We start from the raw sequence: 22,137 nt of genomic DNA on the forward strand, positions 1-22,137 counted from the left end.
ACTGAGTATTGTGCCTCATGCAAAAAACTTTTCAAATTCTTATCCTAAATCTTTGTTACTTTCTTCTATGAGGTTTGCTCCTATGAGTGTTCCAAGCCTTCTTGACGGCACAAACTTTTTAGAAATTTATTCGTGTTTGTGAGCATGACATGTTACCAAAAAAGAAAAAGAAAAACTTCATACAGCAGGAACATTGATTCCTGCTGGTGAAAATCAAATTTAGCACCATGTTACAAGTCATATTGACCTGAAACAAGTATAAAATATTAATAAAGCCAAAGATGCGTCATTAGAGCAGAACTGTACAATGACAGAAAGGATGGATGGTTTGACCTGAAGCTAGTTGTTGTATTGTTAAAGATGGAAAGAATCTGGTATGAGACAGACACAGAGACATTGCTGTTATAAATAGGTTTATGCATTATCACTGCCAAGTCAAAATGTTGATATTGAACATATTTGCAAAATACTCAATATATTTAATTTGGTTTGTCCTGGCTGGTAATTATAGAACAAAATGAGAACCCCAGTCCTCATGTGCTTTCAGAGACACAGCAGGCCTAACATCCCCAAACACTGTTAAGATTGCAGATTGCAGAAAAGGAGCTAAAGACTTTACTGACCTGATAGGCTGAACAGATTCTGCATACATGGTATCAAATCATCAGCATAAGGATGTATTTAAAGAATATGTTCGCATTTTTTCAAGTTGTTTTTCCATAGTCCTTTGCCTTTGTAAAAATGTACTCTAAACTTCTCAAGACAATATGAGGCTCCAGCAGTGTGTCCCCTGAAGTGGCAGCACTAAGCTGGAAGCTACAAAAAAAAAAAGATACAACACCCTAATAAAAGTTTTGCATATCTTTTTTTCTCTTTTCAACTAAAGCTTTACTATACCTGTTAATTTTTTTTCACAGTTTCTCTAGACATCAGAAGACCATGTGAAATGAAGTTGTGCTGGATCACAGAACAAGACAAGGTAATAGAACATGTACCAGATTAACCCTCACCCTAAACAGGAATGATGAAGAGTAAAGAGTGATTCCACAGCTGTGTTTTTAAGTCACTCCTGTGTTATGCTTGGGCTCATTATGTCTCCTGCAAGACAATAAATCTCTGTTTCTTTCTTCCGTGAGGTTTGCTCCTATAGGTGTTTCAAAACCCTCTTGAAAGCACAAACTTATTGTAGATTGTCAGTTTGGTCATGTTTGTGAGTGTGTTTTATTCACAGACGTTACCCAAAAATAAAAACTTCATACAGCAGAAACATTGATTCCTGCGGGTGAAAATCAAATTTAGCACCATGTTACAAATAATATTGACCTGAAACAAGTATAAAATATGAACATAGCCAAAGATGTGTCATTAGAGCAGAACTGTATAGTGACAGAAAAAAAACATACTCTAATTTAAATTTAAATGTAATTTAAAAGACAAAAGTACCCTTCTCAAAATTTAGAGATTTGTTTTTTGGGGAGGTTTGTTGATTGTTAGTTTTTATCTCTTTGCTGTTGTAAACTGGTTTATATGGCAACATAACCTTTGCCAAACCAAGAAACAAATGAGAATGAGAAAGATTGCAATATGACTTGCATACATGAAACTGGTTCCCTGGTGACTCAGGTTAATTGGGGTTTTGTTTTTTGTTTTGGTGCTATGGGTCCTATGGGGGTAGTTATAAGCCACTCCTCTGTTATGGTTGGTGATTCTCTGGTCATGTTTGTGAGCGTGTTTTATTCACATACATGTTAAATCCACGTCTGGAACAGTCCTTTCAGCTTGTGGATAGAACTCCTGAGCTGTGGGGTTGGACACAGGTGGACTTTGGGGTTCCGCTGGAGACCAGGTGACTGTCACTGCAGGAAATTCCTCATCAAATTGGGTGCGTCTGTTTTTATTGTTCTATCAGGTGCTTATTGATTCCACAGGTGGGTTTTAAGCCACTCCTGTGTTATGTTTGGGCTCATTATGTCTCATGCAAAAAAGAGTTTATTTTTGAGTATAGTCATACAGCAGTCTGCCACTATATTGCCTTTGCTGCTTAAAAACGACATATGTACACGTCTTTTCTGCTCTAGAACCTACTAGATTGCTGACACTCATGGGACAGACACATGCTTAAGCAGTTTTCTAATGAATTAATTTGATGAACTAAATTACACAAGAAAATACATTAGGGGGGTCTATGTTAACAGTTTGGAATGCCCACCATAACCATTACATGACTGCTCACTTTATCGTGGTTTAGAGTTCGATTCAGATTAAGATTCAGAGAACTTTATTGTCATTCACTTTATGTCCCAAGTACATATAATGAATGGGATTTCATTTTACAGGCTCGGAAGATCACAGAAGTTAAAGGCAAAGAAAAACACAATAAGGTACAATAAACTAGAATAAGGAATGGACTGAGAATAAAGAAGGAAAAATAAATTACCGTAAGATAAAATAAAATAAAATAAAATGAAATAAAATAAAATAAAATACAAAAGTGCACCTGTGCTCTTTTTCAACAAAAACTGTGTATGCCTGATATTGGAGGTTGAGGATGTCAGAATACAAATATAATATACAGTTGGCCATTAATATTGCACTGTACCGGTGGTGCTTGTGATATATTATTGAAACTACGAAAGTATAAAAATACAGTACAATGTGGTATGCTGCACTTAGGGTATGGCAGATATGGATAGATAGATATAGATATGGTGTGCCCATATATACACAATTATAAAATTATTATTATTATAGATACTATAACTGTATTATATACAGTTATGGTTATGTTATACTGTATATATATTATAATAACTGCACATGCCAGACATGAACTAAATAAATATAAATATAAAAATATAGTTCCTGAGAGATGACAACAGAGTATTGCAGAGCATTGTATGGAGCAGCTGTACAGATAAGTATAACAATGTAAAATGTAAGTACCAGGTAATGACAAGGTGGCCATTTTTTTATTGCAGTGTTACAGTGTCCTTGTCGAAAGGCTACAAAGCATTCAAGAGCCTGATAGCCTGGCTTAAAAACACAGCCCGTTTCCAGTGTCCTGGACCGAAGGAAGAGATGATTTTCTCCAATGCCCTCACCACCTTCTGGAGGCTCTTCCAGTGTGCAGCTGAGTAAGTACGCTCTCTATGGTGCTTCTGTAGAAGGCGATGAGGATGGGAGGGGGGAGGTGTGCTCTCCTCATCCTGTGGAGGAAGTGTAAACGCTGCTGTGCTTGTTTCACCAGAGACATGGTGTTGTCAGTCCAGGTTAGTTTGTCATTAGGTGCACCCCCAAGAACTTGGTGCTCCCCACCACCTCCACTGCTGTGTTGTCAATTAGCAGTGGGTGACAGGGCTTGTTCTTCCGGTAGTCCACAATCATCTCCTTCGTTTTATCAGCGTTGAGGATTAGACTGTTTCTTCTGCACCAGTCCACCAGCTGCTCCACCTCCTGTCTGTACACTCTGTCATCGTTGTTATCGATGAGGCTCACTACTGTTGTATCATCCGCATACTTGATGATGTGGTTGGTAGTGGACCTGGAGACGCAGTCGTGGATCATCCTGAGTGGAGCCAGTGCTCAGCTTGATGACTGAGGAGGTGTTCTTCCCCATACGGACAGACTGGGAACAGTCGGTGAGGAAGTCTAACAGCCAGTTGCACAGGGTGGTGTTGAAAGGGGAGTCAATATGCTCACCATCTTCTGGGTGATCGTGTTGAATGCTGAGCTGAAGTCCATGAACAGCATTCTCACGTGGGTGTTTTTCTCCTCTAGATGTTGTAAGCTCAGGTAGAGTGCCAGGGAGATGGCGTCCTCTGTGGAATGGTTAGCAAACTGACAGGGGTTGAAAGTGGGAGGGAGTTTGGCAACCATATGCTGGCTGATGAGCCTCTCAAAGCACTTCATCATGATGGGGGTGAGTGCGATGGGGCTACAGTCATTTAAACAGGAAACTGGGTTTTTTTTTTTTTGGTACTGGCACGATGGTGGCTGTTTTGAAGCATGATAGCACAATTCGCTGGTTCAGGGAGGTGTTGAAGATGTCTGTCAGAACCGGGGCCAGCTGGTCTGCGCACTCCTTAAGCAGCCAACCAGGTATCTTGTCTGGCCCCGCTGCCTTCCGGGGGTTAATATTTTTTAAAGACCTGCGGACTGCCACTGCTTCAAGCTTCAAGTGCCTGCTCATCTGGGTGAGGCACTGCCTTCTGTGCTGGTGTCATATTCAGTGGCTCAAACCTGCCGAAATGTTTGTTCAGTTCATTGAGGAAGTCAGTGTCATCCTTATAGGGCGTCTGGGCTGCCCTGTAGTTTGTGATGGCCCAGATACCCTTCCACATATTCCTGGTGTTGGTGGAGTTGTGAAAACATTCCTGAATTTTCCGTCCATGTGCGTGCTTTGCTGCCCTGATGGCTCAGTTGAGGTTGGCTCTGGCTGTTCTGAGAGCTGTTGAATTTAAAAGCATTCCGTGCTCTCAGCATAAGGCACACCTCTGTGGTGATGTTTCTGATGACTCTGACGTCCTCCATGCACTTCTGTATGGACCTGCACCTTCCATATAAAATGTATTTATAGTACAGTTAGTTAAAACAGCTACAATGAGCATTGTGCCTCAATCAAAAAAATGCTTATCCTAAATCTCTGTTACTTTCTTCTATGTGGTTTCCTCCGGTGAGTGTGAGGACTGCACAAACTTTTTGTAAATGTATTCATCATGTTTGTGAGAATGTTTTTTTCAAAGACATGTTACCCAATGTTTCAGCTAACTTCACTTTTCTCACCTAATCTCATTCCCTAATATGTTTTTCTGTGTTTTCTTGTTTTTTGTCATTTTGCAACTTGGTGACCATCTGAAAATCCTGTGCAGTTTCAATAAGCCAAAAAATGAAAGCAAGGTAGGTAATGTACCTAATTATAGTCAGCACTACACAGTGATGAGACTAAACAGAGAAAAGATGAAGAAAAAATAATTGTTGAATAAACAAGAATGGAGTGTATAAGATGCTTTGGTACGAATGAATAAACCTTCACAACCACATAGTTAAGATTGGGCGTGGTTACTCTCTGTTGCTGAGTCAGTTGTCCATCTACAGAAAAAGAGACATGGAAGGCTGAAGAAAATGAAAATGAGAAAGATAGAGAAATGAAGACTAGGTCACAGAACTCTTAAGAGAAATTGAGGTGTGTTACTAGTACTCTATTGAACTGGACTGGACTGAATGTCCAATTTGTTTAAATTTCCATTGTCTTTTGCCAGGTGTTTAATGATCCCATTCATGGGCATATGGAGTTACACCCACTTCTCGTCAGAATCATAGACACACCTCAGTTCCAGAGACTGCGAAACATAAAGCAGCTTGGAGGAGCCTACTTTGTTTTCCCTGGAGCCTCCCACAAGCGCTTTGAACACTCGATTGGGTATGTCTGCATGTTTTCAGATAGGCCAAGTTATGTGTCTAACAGTAATCACAATCCATATTAATAGGGAAACTGATTTGCACGTAATAAAACAATAAAAGTAAACACATTGCTTGCTACAGTAGAGGTATAATAACAGCTCATATATTCAGTGTTGCAGTTGTATCCTTAAACAGTGATTATAGAATCACTTTTCTGTGTGTGTGTGTGTGTGTGTGTGTGTGTGTGTGTGTGTGTGTGTGTGTGTGTGTGTGTGTGTGTGTGTGTGTGTGTGTGTGATGTATGTGGTGATACAGGGTGGCATACTTAGCAGGAGAGCTTGCGAAAGCTCTGCAAACAAGGCAGCCCGAACTCAACATCACTGATGAAGACATCCTTTGTGTGCAGATTGCAGGACTTTGCCATGACCTGGGTGAGTGACACACACCTGTCCACTATTACATGTACCAGGTTTGAAATGGTAATTTCTGGATGTAATTATCCATAGACTGTCAAATAAATGCTGCTGCTGATAAAACGACGTTTCAAACAAAACACGTCTCATAAGATATAATCACAAATGGCTCAGTCTGCAGTTTGCACACAGTCATGATAACGTTACTTTATATTTACTCCTCCATATTTAGGACATGGGCCCTTTTCTCATCTGTTTGATGGAATGTTCATCCGCAAAGCACGAAAAGATAGAAATAAGTGGAAGGTAAGAAATAACTGAAATAATTCTATTGTTCTTGATAAATGGCATAATAACAACCACAAAAATGACTGCAAAGCCATCACAACATGACATCAGAAATATGTTCTCTGGCACTTAAACCAGAGTTTGTGCAGATTTTGGAGGGAAACAGTCTTAGAGTCTCTGTTGCTTTTTGGTTTTATGGCAGAGGCATGTGACCAAGGGATGCTTTTGAAGCCAGACTCTTAATGTAAAATAAATCATCCAAAAAGAGGTTTGTGTGTGTCATCGCCTTTCACACACACCAACATCCTTTGGGTCACTATCAAGTGTACAGTATAGGAATGCTGACAGAAGTGAAGAGGTTAGATGTCAGGTTTAGGGAGCAGCAGGCCATATGAACTACACGGCACATGGTCATTATGTTATGTTCTGTTATGGCCACAGAATTATCACCTGGCAAACATGAGAGACAAGAACTCACATTCTGTGTATCCTTCCATGTTTTGTAAAAGATAAACTCATATTCACTTTGAAAATGTGACCATGTACATTCTCATATTAACTCGCTACTGTAATGAGTCTGTGTGTCTTGCAGCATGAGCAGGCTTCTCTGGACATGTTTGAACACCTGGTAAAATCTAGGGGTCTGAAAGACGTGATGAGGCACTATGGCCTGAAGCTGCCAGAGGACATGGACTTCATCAAGGAGCTGATTGAACGACCTCTGGACACTACTGAAGCTAAAGAAAAGAAGGTACCACTCAGTCCTGCCTATTGTGAAGTCAGCCAATATCATCATTACTACAGAAGCCAGTGTCTAATGCCACAATTGTGCTCTCATCTCCACAGTGGCCATACAGAGGTCGCAAACAGGAAAAGTCCTTTCTCTATGACATTGTGTCCAACAAAAGAAACGGCATTGATGTGGACAAGTTTGACTACTTAGCTCGGTGGGGCTTGTTGAACAGCTACTGTAGAATGACTCATTTTTTGATGTAGAGTGATGAAGTACTAAGTATTATTTCCCCTGAACAATTGCAGTACTCTCCTGATTATCTTAACATCGTGCACCATTTTCTGGGGTGATTTGATTCCTTCTCCACATATTTCCTCTCTCTGTCTCTTCTCAGGGACTGCTACCACCTGGGAATCAAGAACAACTTTGACCATCGTCGCTTCTTTGTGTTTGCCAGAGTGTGTGAGGTGGACGGGGTGAAGCAAATCTGCTCAAGAGAGAAGGTGGAGACAATGCTTTTGCTTTTAGTTTTTGTTTTAAATAACATTTTAAACAGCAATCCATTTATTTGATTGGTTGTGGCTAATACTCTCAATAGGAGGTGCACAATCTGTATGAGATGTTCCATGCAAGGAATTTTCTCCACAGAAGAGCCTACCAGCACAAAGTGAACAAGATCATTGAGGTTATGTAAGTACCAACCCTTCATATGTTGGTACTCTTCAACATTTAGCTTGGTCTAAATAAGCTCTGATGTAGCTTATTTCCATTTCCATTCATGGTTTACTCTTTTGCATGGTATACAGCAAGTGGTAATATGTGTGGTGTGTGTGTACAGGATCACAGATGCCTTCTTAAAAGCGGATCCATACATCCAGATTGAAGGCTCAGGAGGGAGGATGTTCACTCTCTCCACCTCCATAGATGACATGGAGGCCTACACCAAGCTGACAGGTCAGCAGATACAACTGTGTGCTGGAAAGGATACAGGAATGAATGGGCAGGATACAGTCAAGCCTCTAACAGTCATTGTACTGCAGCAGAAAACACACAAGTTTTTGACCCCTTATGTCGACCATAAGCCCAGTTTTATTCATGCACTTTAGTTGCAGTTTAGTCACAACAATAAAAGTACAGCTAACTAGCTAACAACTAACAAACTGCATGTACAAATGCATGAGAAAGTTGACTGATGCGTGAGACAAATATTGTCTCTATGGGCTCTCTTTTACCATTCATCCAAGTTGGAGAGATGTAAGTAAAAAAACAGCCTTATTCTTGCTGGTCCTTACATATGATAAGGACGACTGTAACATCAGACTGGTGTCACAGTCATGACTGCTAAATGTCAAAGCTCGACAGAAGTGAAAAGTCCATGAGGGAGCTTATACATGTGTATAATAACAGCAGATGCCAGGTGTGCGTGAACATTGTTTGAACTCGTGGAGAGATTCAGGCATTGACACACTTTCTGTGTCTAGTTACAGTTGCTAAGCTATGACTGGACATTTGCTTTTTTATTATATATTATAAATTGTCAACAATGAGAACAAGCAACGTGTTGATCTTTAGAAGGCACCTGTTTTTGATTTTGTAATCACAAAAAGTTTTTATCTTTAAGAAAAAAATTAACAAAAAGAAATTTATCACAACTCTGTTTTTCATTATGTATTATGACACAGTGTCAATTATTTGCTTGTGAAACACTGAATGAATTTGGTTTGTTCTGACTGACCTGTCTTCCACTCTGTCTGTTTTTCCTGTAGATGGAGTGTTTGAACAAATACTCAACTCTTCCTCCCCAAAGCTCCAAGATGCCGGGCAGATTCTCAACAGGATCGGAACTCGAGAGCTCTACGAGTGTCTGGGCAAAATGACCAACATTTTCACAGAGGTGTGCACTAACATCTTTGTGTTCCTGTTCTGCATTATACATCTGTCAATGTCTGTCTTCTCTATCTATGACTGGCGTGTGTATGATAACAGTGAATATTCAGACAATACAGCGAGAATGAAATGGCTGTGGCTCAGGCTGCATAGCAGGGTTGGTAGTTTGATCCCTGGCACGCAGACAGGTTGAAAGAGTGCTGACAAACACACAGTAAAAGTGCAGACCTATCATTTTGCAAAAGCTCTTTAAATGTATTGGCTTAATGTGGACAGATATCCAGTGTCTGTATCTCTAATCTCTAGTCCAGAGGTCTTCAACAGGGGGTCCGTGACCCCTAGGGAGGTCCGCGGAGGTACTGCAGGGGGGTCGTGAAATTTTTGGTTGATTTGGCAAGTTTTTATATATGTTTTTTTTCCTCCATTTTTTCCCACAAATTTAAATGTCTCTTAAAACACATTAACATGCATCCAACATAGGCTTTTAGTGAATGGATAAATGGAAGCAGAAGATATTATCTTAGATGGATCTAGTCCATTTCACTTCGCTCCCTTTCTCCTCTTCCATCATGGGCTAATTCAGGAGTCGAAAAAAAAATTGGCTGAAAAAGGGCTGACAGAAGAGAACTTGGAAGAAAAGGTAAGTTTTTAGTCTAATTACTTTTCATTCACCTTTCTTAATTTCTTGGGTTTTGTTGATTATCACTGATTTGGAGGATGTTTCTAAACTTCTGCTGTGGCAGAATGGCAGCTCCAAAGAAGTAAACAAAGCAAAAACTCAGCTTTTTAGATAAGAAGAAGAGAGCAAATGTCCCTCTGTTCCACATTTGGTAGATGAGACACTGTTGAGTGAAAATTATATTTCAGGATTTTAACTCAAGACCTCTACAAGTTTCTGGGTAAAATAACGAACAATTTCACCAAGGTGTGCACTAACATCTGTGTGTTCCTGTTCTCATTACACATCTGCTAATGTCTGTCCTCTTTGTTTGACTAGTGTGTGTACGATAACAGTGAATATTCAGACAATACAGTGAGAATGAAATGGCTGTGGCTCAGGCTGCATAGCAGGGTTGGTAGTTTGATCCCTGTCATACAGACAGGTTGAAAGAGTGCAAACTTTTTTTTAAACCTTACTGCAACACAGTAACAGTGCAGACCTACCTCATCATTTTGCAAAATTTCTAATGTGGACACACATCCAGTGTCTATATCTCCGATTTCTTGTCCATTTTGCTTCACTCCCTTTCTCCTCCCTCCATCGGGCAATGATCCTGCAGTTGAAAAAAGAATTGGCTGTAAACGGGCTGACAGAAGAGGACTTTGAAGTTGTGGTAAGTTTTTAGTCTAATTACTTTTAATTCACCTTCCTTAATTTGTTAATTATCATTGATTTAGAAGATGTTTCCATAGTTTCACTGTGGTATCATTTTACTTGTAAACACAAGCTTATCTCTCACCCTTCTCTTATAGAACACTACTTTGGACTATGGGAAGAAAGATAAGGACCCCATTGAAAATATGTATTTCTACAAAAAGGAGGACCCTGACAAAGCATTCAGGATCCCCAGAGACGAGGTCAGAACTAAAGCAATGACAACAAAAACATTTAACCTCACTCTGTATTTGCATGAACTGTTTGTTCCTTGTGTATATTTCTGAATAAGGAAACCTCTGTCACTCCTTTATTATCTAATTTATGCTGCCGGTATTCTTGCCAGGTGTCCAGGCTTCTCCCACAGCACTTCTCTGAGAAGTCATTCAGGGTCTACTTGAAGAAGAATGATCCAGAGAAACTGAAGGAAGCCAAGACACAGCTTAAAGAGTGGGGTGAAAGAAACAACATTAAAGTCCTTGAGGTAATATTTAGATCTAAGCTGTTAAATATAGTATAGGTAAGGTGCCAAGCCCTCAGGCTGGAAGTTCTATTAAATGGCACTGATAGGTTTTATTGAGTTATGAGCATGAGGATGGGAACATGAGTAATTACATGATGTACATTATATCTTATCAGAGCTCCAGGATCCGACTCCAGTTCTATTACTCTGACCTTGGATTTGGAGCTAATGATTATTTCCAACATCAATTTACCTGCTGATTTTTTTGATGAATCAACTAATCAGTTGGTCTAAAAATGTTTCAAGGCCAAGAAAACTGATCCCTGTTTCAAGAACTGCATCACTCACCAGGTACACTCTGCACTGTTCTTGTTTATACTAATGCACTTGTCTGTGTTGTCTTTGTTTACATACAGGACTGAAAAACCAGAGCTCATCACTTTAATCAGCTTTGTTTTAGACTACACTCTCCATCTGCAGCTGCATATTCCACATCTAAACTGAATCACTCTTTTACCATGTTTGTACAAAAAGCATGCCCTGTCTTTTCCAGAATTCCATCTGGAAATCTATTGTGTACAATCAAACATGGTTAAAAGAGGTACATCAAACCTGCAAGCAAAAGTACAACTATGTAGCTAAGCTGTAAAACGCTACCTATGTGTGTAATGGAGTCTGTCATTTAAAGTAAACACTTATTTTGTGGTGTGTGGATTTCAAATATTTAGTACTATTTGCTTTTAATTGTGTGAGTTATCAAACAAATCTTTACTTTGAATGATTTTTGAACAGAGGTTGTATAAGGTGGTTGTGGTTCTTTAACTGTATCTTTCCTCTCAACAATTATTGTTACCTAGTCACTGTGTATTTTTCATGTGTTGCTGAAACTATTTTATTGGTGGTATCTTTTATTTTATCTTATTTCATTTGAATGATTATACCTTTTGAAGTTGTCTCAAACTATATAAAAGAAGAATCTGAATTTAATCATTTTTGACAAATCGTTTATTGCTGTTATGATCACGTTATATATATATATGAACATTTTTCATTGCAGTCATACTATCGAACCTGTCAGAGGTCAGTAGAAACTTTCAACTATAATCCTACTGAGATGGTCTGATATCAGATTGTGCCTGATATATTTGAAATAAAGGGTTTTTTCCCCTCTATGTTGTGTGTTGTACTGCTGTTAAATTCCTTCAACACCTGAGAAAATCATAAACTCCCGTTTTCTGCTGTGGCCCAGGAATGGAGAGACTGTTCAGCTATAAATATAGCAGCACTATAATGCACCAATTGTTTACAGTATGTACGACATGTCCCTAAAGTCCTGAAATATTTATTGCCAAAAACAGGTCATTTGTGTGATTCCTGTAGATCTGATGAGTTTTAGAATGAAAGTTTTTGAATAACCATGACAATCCTTTATTTATTTATATAAGATTCAGTCTAAAACTGAATATTTTCCCTTTCACTTCAAGTTAAAAGATGATTTATGGAGTGTTTTCTTGTACACAAGTTATTTAGTGTCATTCAAGTGTTAATCACCAACACGTTGTGTATTTTCAAGGTGAAACAAACGTGTTGAAAGTCCGCAATGCACCAGTCCTACCGCACCTTCCACAGGTGGTGAACGCATGGGAGGTGGTGCCGTCCGGAGTGAGGCTCAAACCCACAACCCCAAGAGACAGAGTCTCATGCGCTACCAACTGAGCTAACCGGGCGGCACTAAGTGTTTTGTTTGTAAAATAAAAGCATAACACCTGCTCCCGTGTCCACTGGGACTGGCATCAGCGTCAGTGGTGGAAGAAGTTCTCAGGTCTTGTACTTTAATAATCATTGCTCTGTTTTTACTCTCCCTGTTTTTGTGACTGCATTTTTGTCTGTATTGAGTATATGATGATTTATTGATTTCTGTTGTGTCCTGTGGATCGTGTGTTTGAAGGAATACTCCACTCATCCTCCGTGGAGCTGGCTGAACTGAGACAGACAACCCTTTGAATGTCACGCAGGTGTGCCACATTGTGGCCACTTTTCAGGAACACTACACAGACTGAGTAATCGTTTCTTTTTTTTTTTGTTATGTGACTTTATTCTACCACTGTGATGAAAAATCCAAGAGTCAAATCTCATGTCATTTCACTGCTTTGATAAATTTCACTGCTGTGTGTATTTTCATTTCAGGCTCACAGTAAACTGCTGTCAATCTTGTCAGGTGTCCAAACATCTTCCAGAGCACTTTGCTGAGCAGCTGATGAAAAAGGAAAAAACCTTCTTGGTGAGTACTGCAAGTAACTGTGGAGCTAGATGAGCTAAAGAGATAGATGTTTCCCTGAGAGATAAAAGAGAGTGAATGTTGGACTTATATCCACCAGGTGGACAGAAACACCACTCCAACTGATAGTGTTGATAGTGTGATCATGTTATATATATATATATATATATATATATATATATATATATATATATATATATATATATATATATATATATATATATAATTTAGCATTTAATGGGTAGATTTCCCCTCCAGTCCACATGCATTATTGGGCTGGAAAGGAAGAATTATGTTGAGCCCCAGGGTTCTTTGCTGAGTCAGGATTAGGAGTTACTGCAGTGTTGTGCCTTGCATCAGTAATAGTGCTGTGTACTGTTAACACTGCCTTGTTAATACCAGTATCTTGTGTTTTTATTCACACACATGCACAGGATGGAGACTGAAACTCCTCTGAAACCCAGCTGGTCAGACTACAGTGAATGGTCAAGATAGTAGCTCCAAAGAAGTAAACAAAGCCAAAGCTCAGCTTTTTAGATAAGAAGAAGAGAGCAGATGTCCTTCTGTTACACATTTAGTAGATGAGACATTGTTGTGTGAATATTATATTTTTTGAATGAGGTGAGTGTGTTGATGAGCACAGCAAAGCTGAAAATTAATCGGATTTTACACAGAGAAAGAAAGGATTTCAAGGTATTAAAGAAGAGGATACACCACAGGTTAACATTTAGCAGGTTAACATTTAGCATAGAGTGACAGGTGGGACAGAGAGACTGTTAAGCAGGAGAAAAGATGGCGGCAAATGCAGGAGCAATTCAACAACCTCAGAGATGCAGGAGCAATTCAACAACCTCAGAGATGCAGGAGCAATTCAACAACTGGAGAAACAGTAGAGGAGTGAACCTCAGGCCCAACCAGGTTCTTCTACAGAGAAGCAGGCAGAGCCAGAGCCAGTTACCCAGGCCCCTGTCAGGAGTGAGTCAGCAGGGAGGGGCTGGGCTCAACAGTGAACAGTTGGACTAAAGAGCTGGGCTCAACAGGATCTGACAACCTGGCCGCAGCTTACGAGTGGCCAGAGGTAGACTGGGCAGTAGGGCTGGGGCTGCACCATACTGCTGCAAACGTTTTTGTTGACAAAATTTCTGATTATACTGTATGAATGCAGCTTGTTTGTGGCTTCCACAAAAATGCAAATGAATTTTGTTGCCGGGCTTGTAGAGAAGTCTGGTATGCCAATTTTATTGTCCTTTAGAGCCTCCTTAAAGATTCTGAAGTCTTTGACTTTATACAGCCATTTGAAGTGGTGTTTAGCCAGTGAATCCAACTTCTTGTTGAAGACTTTCAGCAGATCAGAGCAGGCACCACTTTGCATCATTTTTGCCTTGATTTTCATTGGCAGAAATGACCTCTGCAATGTCCAGGAAATTCTAACTAAATGTAAATAAAGTATTTGGATAGAAGGAAGAATGGATTACTTTGTCAATTCTTCCTTCTATCCAAAGTTAGTCTGAAGTGGTAGCACTAATTTGGTCCAACAACAATCACCTTACTGTATTTAATTCTGAGCACCCTCTGAGCCCAGTCTACCTCAGAGGTAGACTGAGTGCCCAGTCTACCTCTGAGGTAGACTGGGCGGTAAGGCTGGTACCGCAGCTTACTGGCAAGGCACATGCTGCATACATTACCGAGGGACCCGAGATAGATAGATAGATAGATATACTGTATGAATGCAGCTTGCTGAGCTTGTAGAGAAGTCTGCATGTATACCAATTTTATTGTCCTTTAGAGCCTCCTTAAAGATTCTGAAGTCTTTGACTTTATACAGCCATTTGAAGTGGTGTTGTGAATCCAACTTCTTCTTGAAGACTTCAGAGCAGGCGCCACTTTGCATCATTTTTGCCTTGATTTTCATAGGCAGAAATGACCTCTGCAATGTCCAGGAAATTCTAACTAAATGTAAATAAAGTATTTGGATAGAAGGAAGAATGGATTACTTTGTCAATTCTTCCTTCTATCCAAAGTTAGTCTGAAGTGGTAGCACTAATTTGGTCCAACAACAATCACCTTACTGTATTTAATTCTGAGCACCTTTGAGTGCCCAGTCTACCTCAGAGGTAGACTGGGCACTCAGTCTACCTCTGAGGTAGACTGGGCGGTAAGGCTGGTACCGCAGCTTACTGGCAAGGAACATGCTGCATACATTACTGAGGGACCCGAGATAGATAGATAGATAGATAGATAGATAGATAGATAGATAGATAGATAGATAGATAGATAGATATACTGTATGAATGCAGCTTGTTTGTGGCTGTCCAGGAAATTCTAACTAAATGTAAATAAAGTATTTGGATAGAAGGAAGAATGGATTACTTTGTCAATTCTTCCTTCTATCCAAAGTTAGTCTGAAGTGGTAGCACTAATTTGGTCCAACAACAATCACCTTACTGTATTTAATTCTGAGCACCTTTGAGTGCCCAGTCATTCTGGTAGTGTGTGAATACAGCACTCACAATCCAGAAGCTTTTCCTCTCAGAGACATCAGTGTTAAACAGATAGAGCCCCTAGTATGTCACGACCCTGAATCAAGGACAGCAACAAAGAGGAGTTGAATGTCAAATGTAATTTGCAAAATAGACCTGAAACAAGGAAACATAACATGGGCTGCTGATACTGTCAGCAATTTGAATGTGGGTGGGGCTTGAGAGGATTTAAAGGCCATCCAACTTACAGGTGCCAGAAATCAGATGAGAGCTGTGCTGGACATAAGAGTAAGTACCAACAATGAAACAAGGACATCAGATAACATTACTGACAGATACATGACTTTTCAAGGTGTTTCTTGTGAACAAGAAATATTTTGGTTGGTGGAAGAAATAGTTAATCCGGAACTACAATGTGTGATATCACAGATACAGGTTGTTGTATCTGTTGTATCCTTTCACATTACAGTTGATTTGTTATTTGTTGATGAAAAATGTCATATATTTAATAATAGTTCTTGCTTTTAAAGGTTCATTTTGATTTAAGGATCAGAGCATGTACCACTTTGTGTCTTTTTTGCATAGATATTTATAGGTAGAAATGGATTCTGCAATGTCTGCAACAACCACTTTGCTGTATTTCTCTCAATTAACAAGTTTCGACTTTAAACTAACTTCACTTTTATCATTTAATCTCAATATGTTTTTCTGTGTTTTCTTTTTTTGTCATTTTGCAACTTGGTGACCATCTGAAAATCCTGTGCAGTTTCAATAAGCCAAAAATCCAAGAACAACACGACATAATGGAAAGCAAGGTAGGTAATGTACTTAATCATTGATCGCACTACACAGTCAGTACTAGACAGCAATGAGAGAAAGGATGAAACAGAGAACAGAAATAGAGAAAAGATGAAAAAATAATTGTAGAGTAAAAAAGGGAGTGTATAAGATGCTATGGTATGAATGAATGAACCTTCACAACCACATAATTAAGATTGTGCATGGTTACTCGCTGTTGTTGAGTCAGTTGTCGGTCCTCAGGAAAAGACACTTGCGATGCTGGGAAAAAAGTTATGAAATGAATACTAGGTCACTGAACTGAAGAGAAACTGAGCTGTTTTAGTAGTGCTCTATTGGATAATAACTGAACTGGACTGAATGTCCAATTTGTTTTTTCTATTGTCTTCTGCCAGGTGTTTAATGATCCCATCCACGGGCATATGGAGTTACACCCACTTCTCATCAAAATCATAGACACACCTCAGTTCCAGAGACTGCGAAACATAAAGCAGCTTGGAGGAGCCTACTTTGTTTACCCTGGAGCCTCGCACAACCGCTTTGAACACTCGATTGGGTATGTCTGCATGTTTTCAGATAGGCACAGTTATGTGTCTAACAGTAATCACAATCCATATTGAGGGGGAAACCGATTTGCAGAAAAGCACCTACTTAAAAACTATAGTAGTGATAAAACAGTGATTATAGAATCACTTTTCTGTGTGTGTGTGTGTGTGTGTGTGTGTGTGTGTGTGTGATGTATGTGGTGATACAGGGTGGCATACTTAGCAGGAGAGCTTGCGAAAGCTCTGCAAACAAGGCAGCCCGAACTCAACATCACTGATGAAGACATCCTTTGTGTGCAGATTGCAGGACTTTGCCATGACCTGGGTGAGTGACACACACCTGTCCACTATTACATGTACCAGGTTTGAAATGGTCGCTTCTGGATGTAATTAAGGGTGAAAATGAAAGTGAAACTATCCATACACTGTCAAATAAATGCTGCTGATGATAAAACGACAAATAGACGTGGGAAATGCTGAATTTGTATTAACAGCAAACAATAACAACAGCAAGTGGGAACAGGTTTCAAAGGGCTTTTTTATAAATATATATGATCAAATGAATGTTAGGAATACATGCCTTTTTCTTATACTAGCCTGTTTCAAATAAACATGTGATGAGTTATAATCACAAATGGTACACCTTGCAGTTTACACACAGTCATGATATGGTTATTTTATATTCATTCCTCCATATTTAGGACATGGGCCCTTTTCACATCTGTTTGATGGAATGTTCATCCGCAGAGCACAAAATGGTGGAAGGTGGGAGGTAAGAGACAACTGAACTATTTCTGTTGTTCATAGCCAGGAGCCCCCTAAATGAAGTATATCATACAAATGTAATTTTCTGAGCCATATGACCTTCATTTTTTATGTTATTAAGTAACATCATAAAATGACTAGCAGTCTAGCAGAAATGGAAGTTATCTTGATATTAATTATTACTGCAGTAATATATGATGACAATATCATTTTAAAACCAAACCTTGGTAAAATGAACATGCACAACACATTACAATACAAAAACAGGTTCTCTGGCACTTAAACCAGAGTTTGTGCAGATTTTGGAGGGAAACAGTATATATATACTATTAATACACTACTGTAATGAGTCTGTGTGTCTTGCAGCATGAGCAGGCTTCTGTGGACTTGTTTGAACACCTGGTAAGATCTAATAATTTGCAAGAGGAGATGGCACAGAACATGGACTTCATCAAGGAGCTGATTAGAGGACCTCTGGACGCTCATGTAGCCGAAGGAAATGAGGTACCGATCAGTCCTGCCTGCATAAATTGCATGAAGTCAGTCAGTATCATCATTGCTACAGAAGCCAGTGTCTAATGCCACAGTTGTGCTCTCATCTCCACAGTGGCCATACACAGGTCGTGGACAGGAAAAGTCCTTTCTCTATGACATTGTGTCCAACAAAAGAAACGGCATTGATGTGGACAAGTTTGACTACTTTGCTCGGTGGGGCTTGTTGAACAGCTACTGTAGAATGATTCCTGGATTATCTTAACATCGTGCACCATTTTCTTGGGTGAACACAATAAGCTTCTCCACATATTTCCTCTCTCTGTCTCTTCTCAGGGACTGCTACCACCTGGGCATCAAGAACAACTTTGACCATCGTCGCTTCTTTGTGTTTGCCAGAGTGTGTGAGGTGGACGGGGTGAAGCAAATCTGCTCAAGAGACAAGGTGGAGACAATGCTTTTCTTTTTAGTTTTTCATTTTTATCTTAAATAACATTTTAAACAGCAATCCATTTATTTGATTGGTTGTGGCTAATACTCTCAATAGGAGGTGCACAATCTGTATGGCATGTTCCATGCAAGGAGTTGTCTCCACAGAAGAGCCTACCAGCACAAAGTGAACAAGATCATTGAGGTTATGTAAGTACCAACCCTTCATATGTTGGTACTCTTCAACATTTAGCTTGGTCTAAATAAGCTCTGATGTAGCTTATTTCCTTTTCCATTCATGGTTTACTCTTTTGCATGATATACAGCAAGTGGTAATATGTGTGGTGTGTGTGTACAGGATCACAGATGCCTTCTTAAAAGCAGATCCATACATCCAGATTGAAGGCTCAGGAGGGAAGAAGTTCACTCTCTCCACCTCCATAGATGACATGGAGGCATACACCAAGCTGACAGGTCAGCAGATACAACTGTGTGCTGGAAAGGACACAGGAACGAATGGGCAGGACGCAGTCTAGCCTATACAGTTATTGTACTGCAGCAGAAAACACACAAGTTTTTGACCCCTTGTGTCGACCATAAGTCCACCTTCATTCATGCACTTTAGCAGTTTAGTCACAACAATAAAGGTACACATAACTAGCTAACAACTAACATAAACTACATTTATTATATTTTTTTTCTTCAAAAACAAACGCATGAGAAAGTTGAGTGATGAGTGAGACAAATATTGTCTCTATGGGCTCTCTTTTACACTATCCTAAGAAGTCAACATCCTCACTATGATCCAAGTTGGAGAGATGTAAGTAAAAAAACAGCCTTATTCTTGCTGGTCCTTACATATGATAAGGACGACTGTAACATCAGACTGGTGTCACAGTCATGACTGCTAAATATCAAAGCTCGACAGAAGAGTCAAGTCCATGAGTGAGCTCATACATGTGTATAATAACAGCAGATGCCAGGTGTGTGTGAACATTGTTTGAACTCGTGGAGAGATTCAGGTATTGACACACTTTCTGCGTCTAGTTACAGTTGCTAAGCTATGACTGGACATTTGCTATTTTATTATAAAATTAGCCAAGAAATTATTTTATCACAACTATTTTGTTCATTATGTATTATGACATTTACAGTGTCAATTATTTGCTTGTGAAACACTGAATGAATTTGGTTTGTTCTGACTGACCTGTCTTCCACTCTGTCTGTTTTTCCTGTAGATGGAGTGTTTGAAGAAATACTCAACTCTTCCTCCCCAAAGCTCCAAGATGCCAGGCAGATTCTCAACAGGATCATAACTCGAGACCTCTACAAGTGTCTGGGCAGAATGACCAACATTTTCACAGAGGTGTGCACTAACATCTTTGTGTTCCTGTTCTCATTACACGTCTGTCAATGTCTGTCTTCTCTATTTGACTGGTGTGTGTACGATAACAGTGAATATTCAGACAATACAGTGAGAATGAAATGGCTGTGGCTCAGGCTGCATAGCAGGGTTGGTAGTTTGATCCCTGGCATACAGACAGGTTGAACGAGGCAAACCTTTTTTAAGCTTACTGCAACACAGTAACAGTGCAGACCTACGTTATCATTTTGCAAAAGCTCTTTAAATTTATCGGCTTAATGTGGACACACATCCAGTGTCTATATCTCCAATTTCTTGTCCATTTCACTTCACTCCCTTTCTCCTCCCTCCATCAGGACATGATTCCGCAGTTGAAAACAGCATTGGCTGTAAACGGGCTGACGGAAGAGGACTTTGAAGTTGTGGTAAGTTTTGAGGCTGATTACTTTTCATTTCATTTCCTGGGTTTTGTTAATTATCATTGATTTGGAAGATGTTTCCATAGTTTCACTGTGGTATAGTTTTACTTGTAAAAACAAGCTTATCTCTCACCCTTCTCTTTTAGGTCACTAATTTGGACTATGGGAAGAAAAATGAGAATCCCATTAAAAATACATATTTCTACAAAAAGCGGAAGTTTAACGAAGTATCCACTATGCGCAAAGACGAGGTCAGAACTAAAGCAATGACAACAAAAAGGCTTACTCTTTATTTGCATGAGCTGTTTGTTCCTTGTGTATATTTCTGCATAAGGAAACCTCTGTCACACCTTTATTATCTAATTTATGCTGCCGGTATTCTTGCCAGGTGTCCAGGCTTCTCCCACAGCACTTCTCTGAGAAGACATTCAGGGTCTACTTGAAGAAGAATGAGAAACTGATGGAAGCCAAGACACAGCTTAAAGAGTGGGGTGAAAGAAACAACATTAAAATCCTTGAGGTAATATTTAGATCTAAGCTGTTAAATATAGTATAGGTAAGGTGCCAAGCCCTCAGGCTGGAAGTTCTATTAAATGGCATTGATAGGTTTAATTGAGTTATGAGCATTAGGATGGGAATATGAGTAATTACATGATGTACATTATATCTTATCAGAGCTCCAGGATCTGAATCCAGTTCTATTACTCTGACCTTGGATTTGGAGCTAATGATTATTTCCAACATCAATTAATCTGCTGATTATTTTTTTTGATGAATCAACTAATCCGCTGGTCTAAAAACGTTTCAAGGCCAAGAAAACTGATCCAGTGCAGTCTAGTGCCCTTTTTCAAGAACTGGATCACTCTCCAGCTACAACTTTGCTCTGTTGATACTAATGCACTTGTCTGTGTTTTCTTTATTTACATACAGGACTGAAAAACCAGAGCTCATCACTGGGGAAACAGCCAAAACAACATGAACATGTAGATTAAGGTTTTCTGGAGCCCTGGTCAATATTATACATAGATTTTTGTTTTAGACTACACTCTCCATCTGCAGCTGTATATTCCACATCTAAACTGAATCACTCTTTTATACCACGTTTGTACCAAAAGCATGTCCTTCCTTTTCCAGAATTCCATCCGGAAATCTTTTGCGTACAATCAAACATGGTTAAAAGAGGTACATCAAACCTGCAAGCAAAATTACAACTGTGTAGTCTGTCATTTAAAGTAAACACTTATTTTGTGGTGTGTGGATTTCAAATATTTAGTACTATTTGCTGTTAATGTTAATTGTGTGAGTTATCAAACAAATCTTTACTTTGAATGATTTTTGAATAGAGGTTGTATAAGGGGGTTGTGGTTAGTCACTGTGTACTTTTCCTGTGTTGCTGAAACTATTTAATTGGTGGTATCTCTTATTTTATCTTGTTATCTCATTTGAATGATTATACCTTTTGAAGTTGTCTCAGTCCATATGAAATAAGAATTTAATCATTTTTTAACGAATCTTTTATTGCTGTTATGATCACATTATATCAAAATTTTTCACTGCAGTCATACTATATAGGTCAACTGGCTTGTCAAACCTGTCAAAAGTCAGTAGAAACTTTCAACTATAATCCTGTTGAGATGGTCTGATATCAGATTGTGCCTGATCTATTTGAAATAAAGGTTTTTTTTCTCTATGTTGTGTGTTGTATTAGTATTAGTATTAGTATTATCAATGGTGGTAGTGGTATAAATTCTAAACAGCTTTTATTCATAGGTTTGTGAGTACCATTAAAATTATGGACATTTTATCTGTCATTGTGTTCTAAATTGTAGTTTAACCGGTTTGACAGACATGGGCCCTGGTTTTACTTTTCGTAGCTGTCACCAAGTTTCTAACAAAGTTTCAATTAGAGTCTGTAGTTTCAACCGACTTTTATTTTGAAAATCAGTCACAGGAAATGCCGTCTCGGTTTAGCGCGACGCCCCCAGTGGAGATTCAAATCCCGGGTAAAC

At 39.2% G+C, this 22,137-nt stretch overlaps 1 protein-coding gene across 4 annotated transcripts; it reads left to right on the forward strand.

Moving 5' to 3' along the window:
• The first annotated feature begins 1,438 nt into the window (after window positions 1-1,438).
• Window positions 1,439-21,818, forward strand: LOC121193448 (deoxynucleoside triphosphate triphosphohydrolase SAMHD1-like). Of its 4 annotated transcripts, none has more exons than XM_041055821.1 (17): window positions 1,439-2,381; window positions 2,979-3,134; window positions 4,869-4,896; window positions 5,259-5,419; window positions 5,716-5,831; window positions 6,046-6,119; window positions 6,694-6,852; window positions 6,948-7,048; window positions 7,229-7,337; window positions 7,433-7,524; window positions 7,673-7,788; window positions 8,601-8,728; window positions 9,305-9,361; window positions 10,002-10,055; window positions 20,275-20,379; window positions 20,517-20,648; window positions 21,059-21,818. In XM_041055821.1, exons 1-17 carry the CDS (start codon window positions 2,296-2,298, stop codon window positions 21,062-21,064), a joined length of 1,680 nt encoding a protein of 559 aa, XP_040911755.1. In that variant the 5' UTR covers window positions 1,439-2,295; the 3' UTR covers window positions 21,065-21,818. The 4 variants fall into 4 exon arrangements, with proteins under 4 accessions (XP_040911755.1, XP_040911747.1, XP_040911761.1 ...); XM_041055813.1 differs by lacking the exon at window positions 10,002-10,055 and adding an exon at window positions 20,081-20,134; XM_041055827.1 differs by lacking the exon at window positions 10,002-10,055 and adding an exon at window positions 20,081-20,134 and having other exon boundaries at window positions 9,308-9,361.
• The last annotated feature ends 319 nt before the right edge of the window (window positions 21,819-22,137 follow it).

Source organism: Toxotes jaculatrix, chromosome 2 (genome assembly GCF_017976425.1).
Source record: "Toxotes jaculatrix isolate fToxJac2 chromosome 2, fToxJac2.pri, whole genome shotgun sequence".
Classification (NCBI taxonomy): Eukaryota; Metazoa; Chordata; class Actinopteri; family Toxotidae; genus Toxotes; species Toxotes jaculatrix.

What these genes read in the sequence shown, in the direction of transcription:
- LOC121193448 (XM_041055821.1), top strand. Translation starts at nt 2,296, where the DNA reads ATGTCCCAAGTACATATAATGAATGGGATTTCATTTTACAGGCTCGGA. An exon ending in CTGAAGCTAAAGAAAAGAAG is followed by an intron (nt 6,853 to 6,947) that starts GTACCACTCAGT and finishes TCATCTCCACAG; the next exon opens with TGGCCATACAGAGGTCGCAA. An exon ending in AAGAGGACTTTGAAGTTGTG is followed by an intron (nt 10,056 to 20,274) that starts GTAAGTTTTTAG and finishes CTTCTCTTTTAG; the next exon opens with GTCACTAATTTGGACTATGG.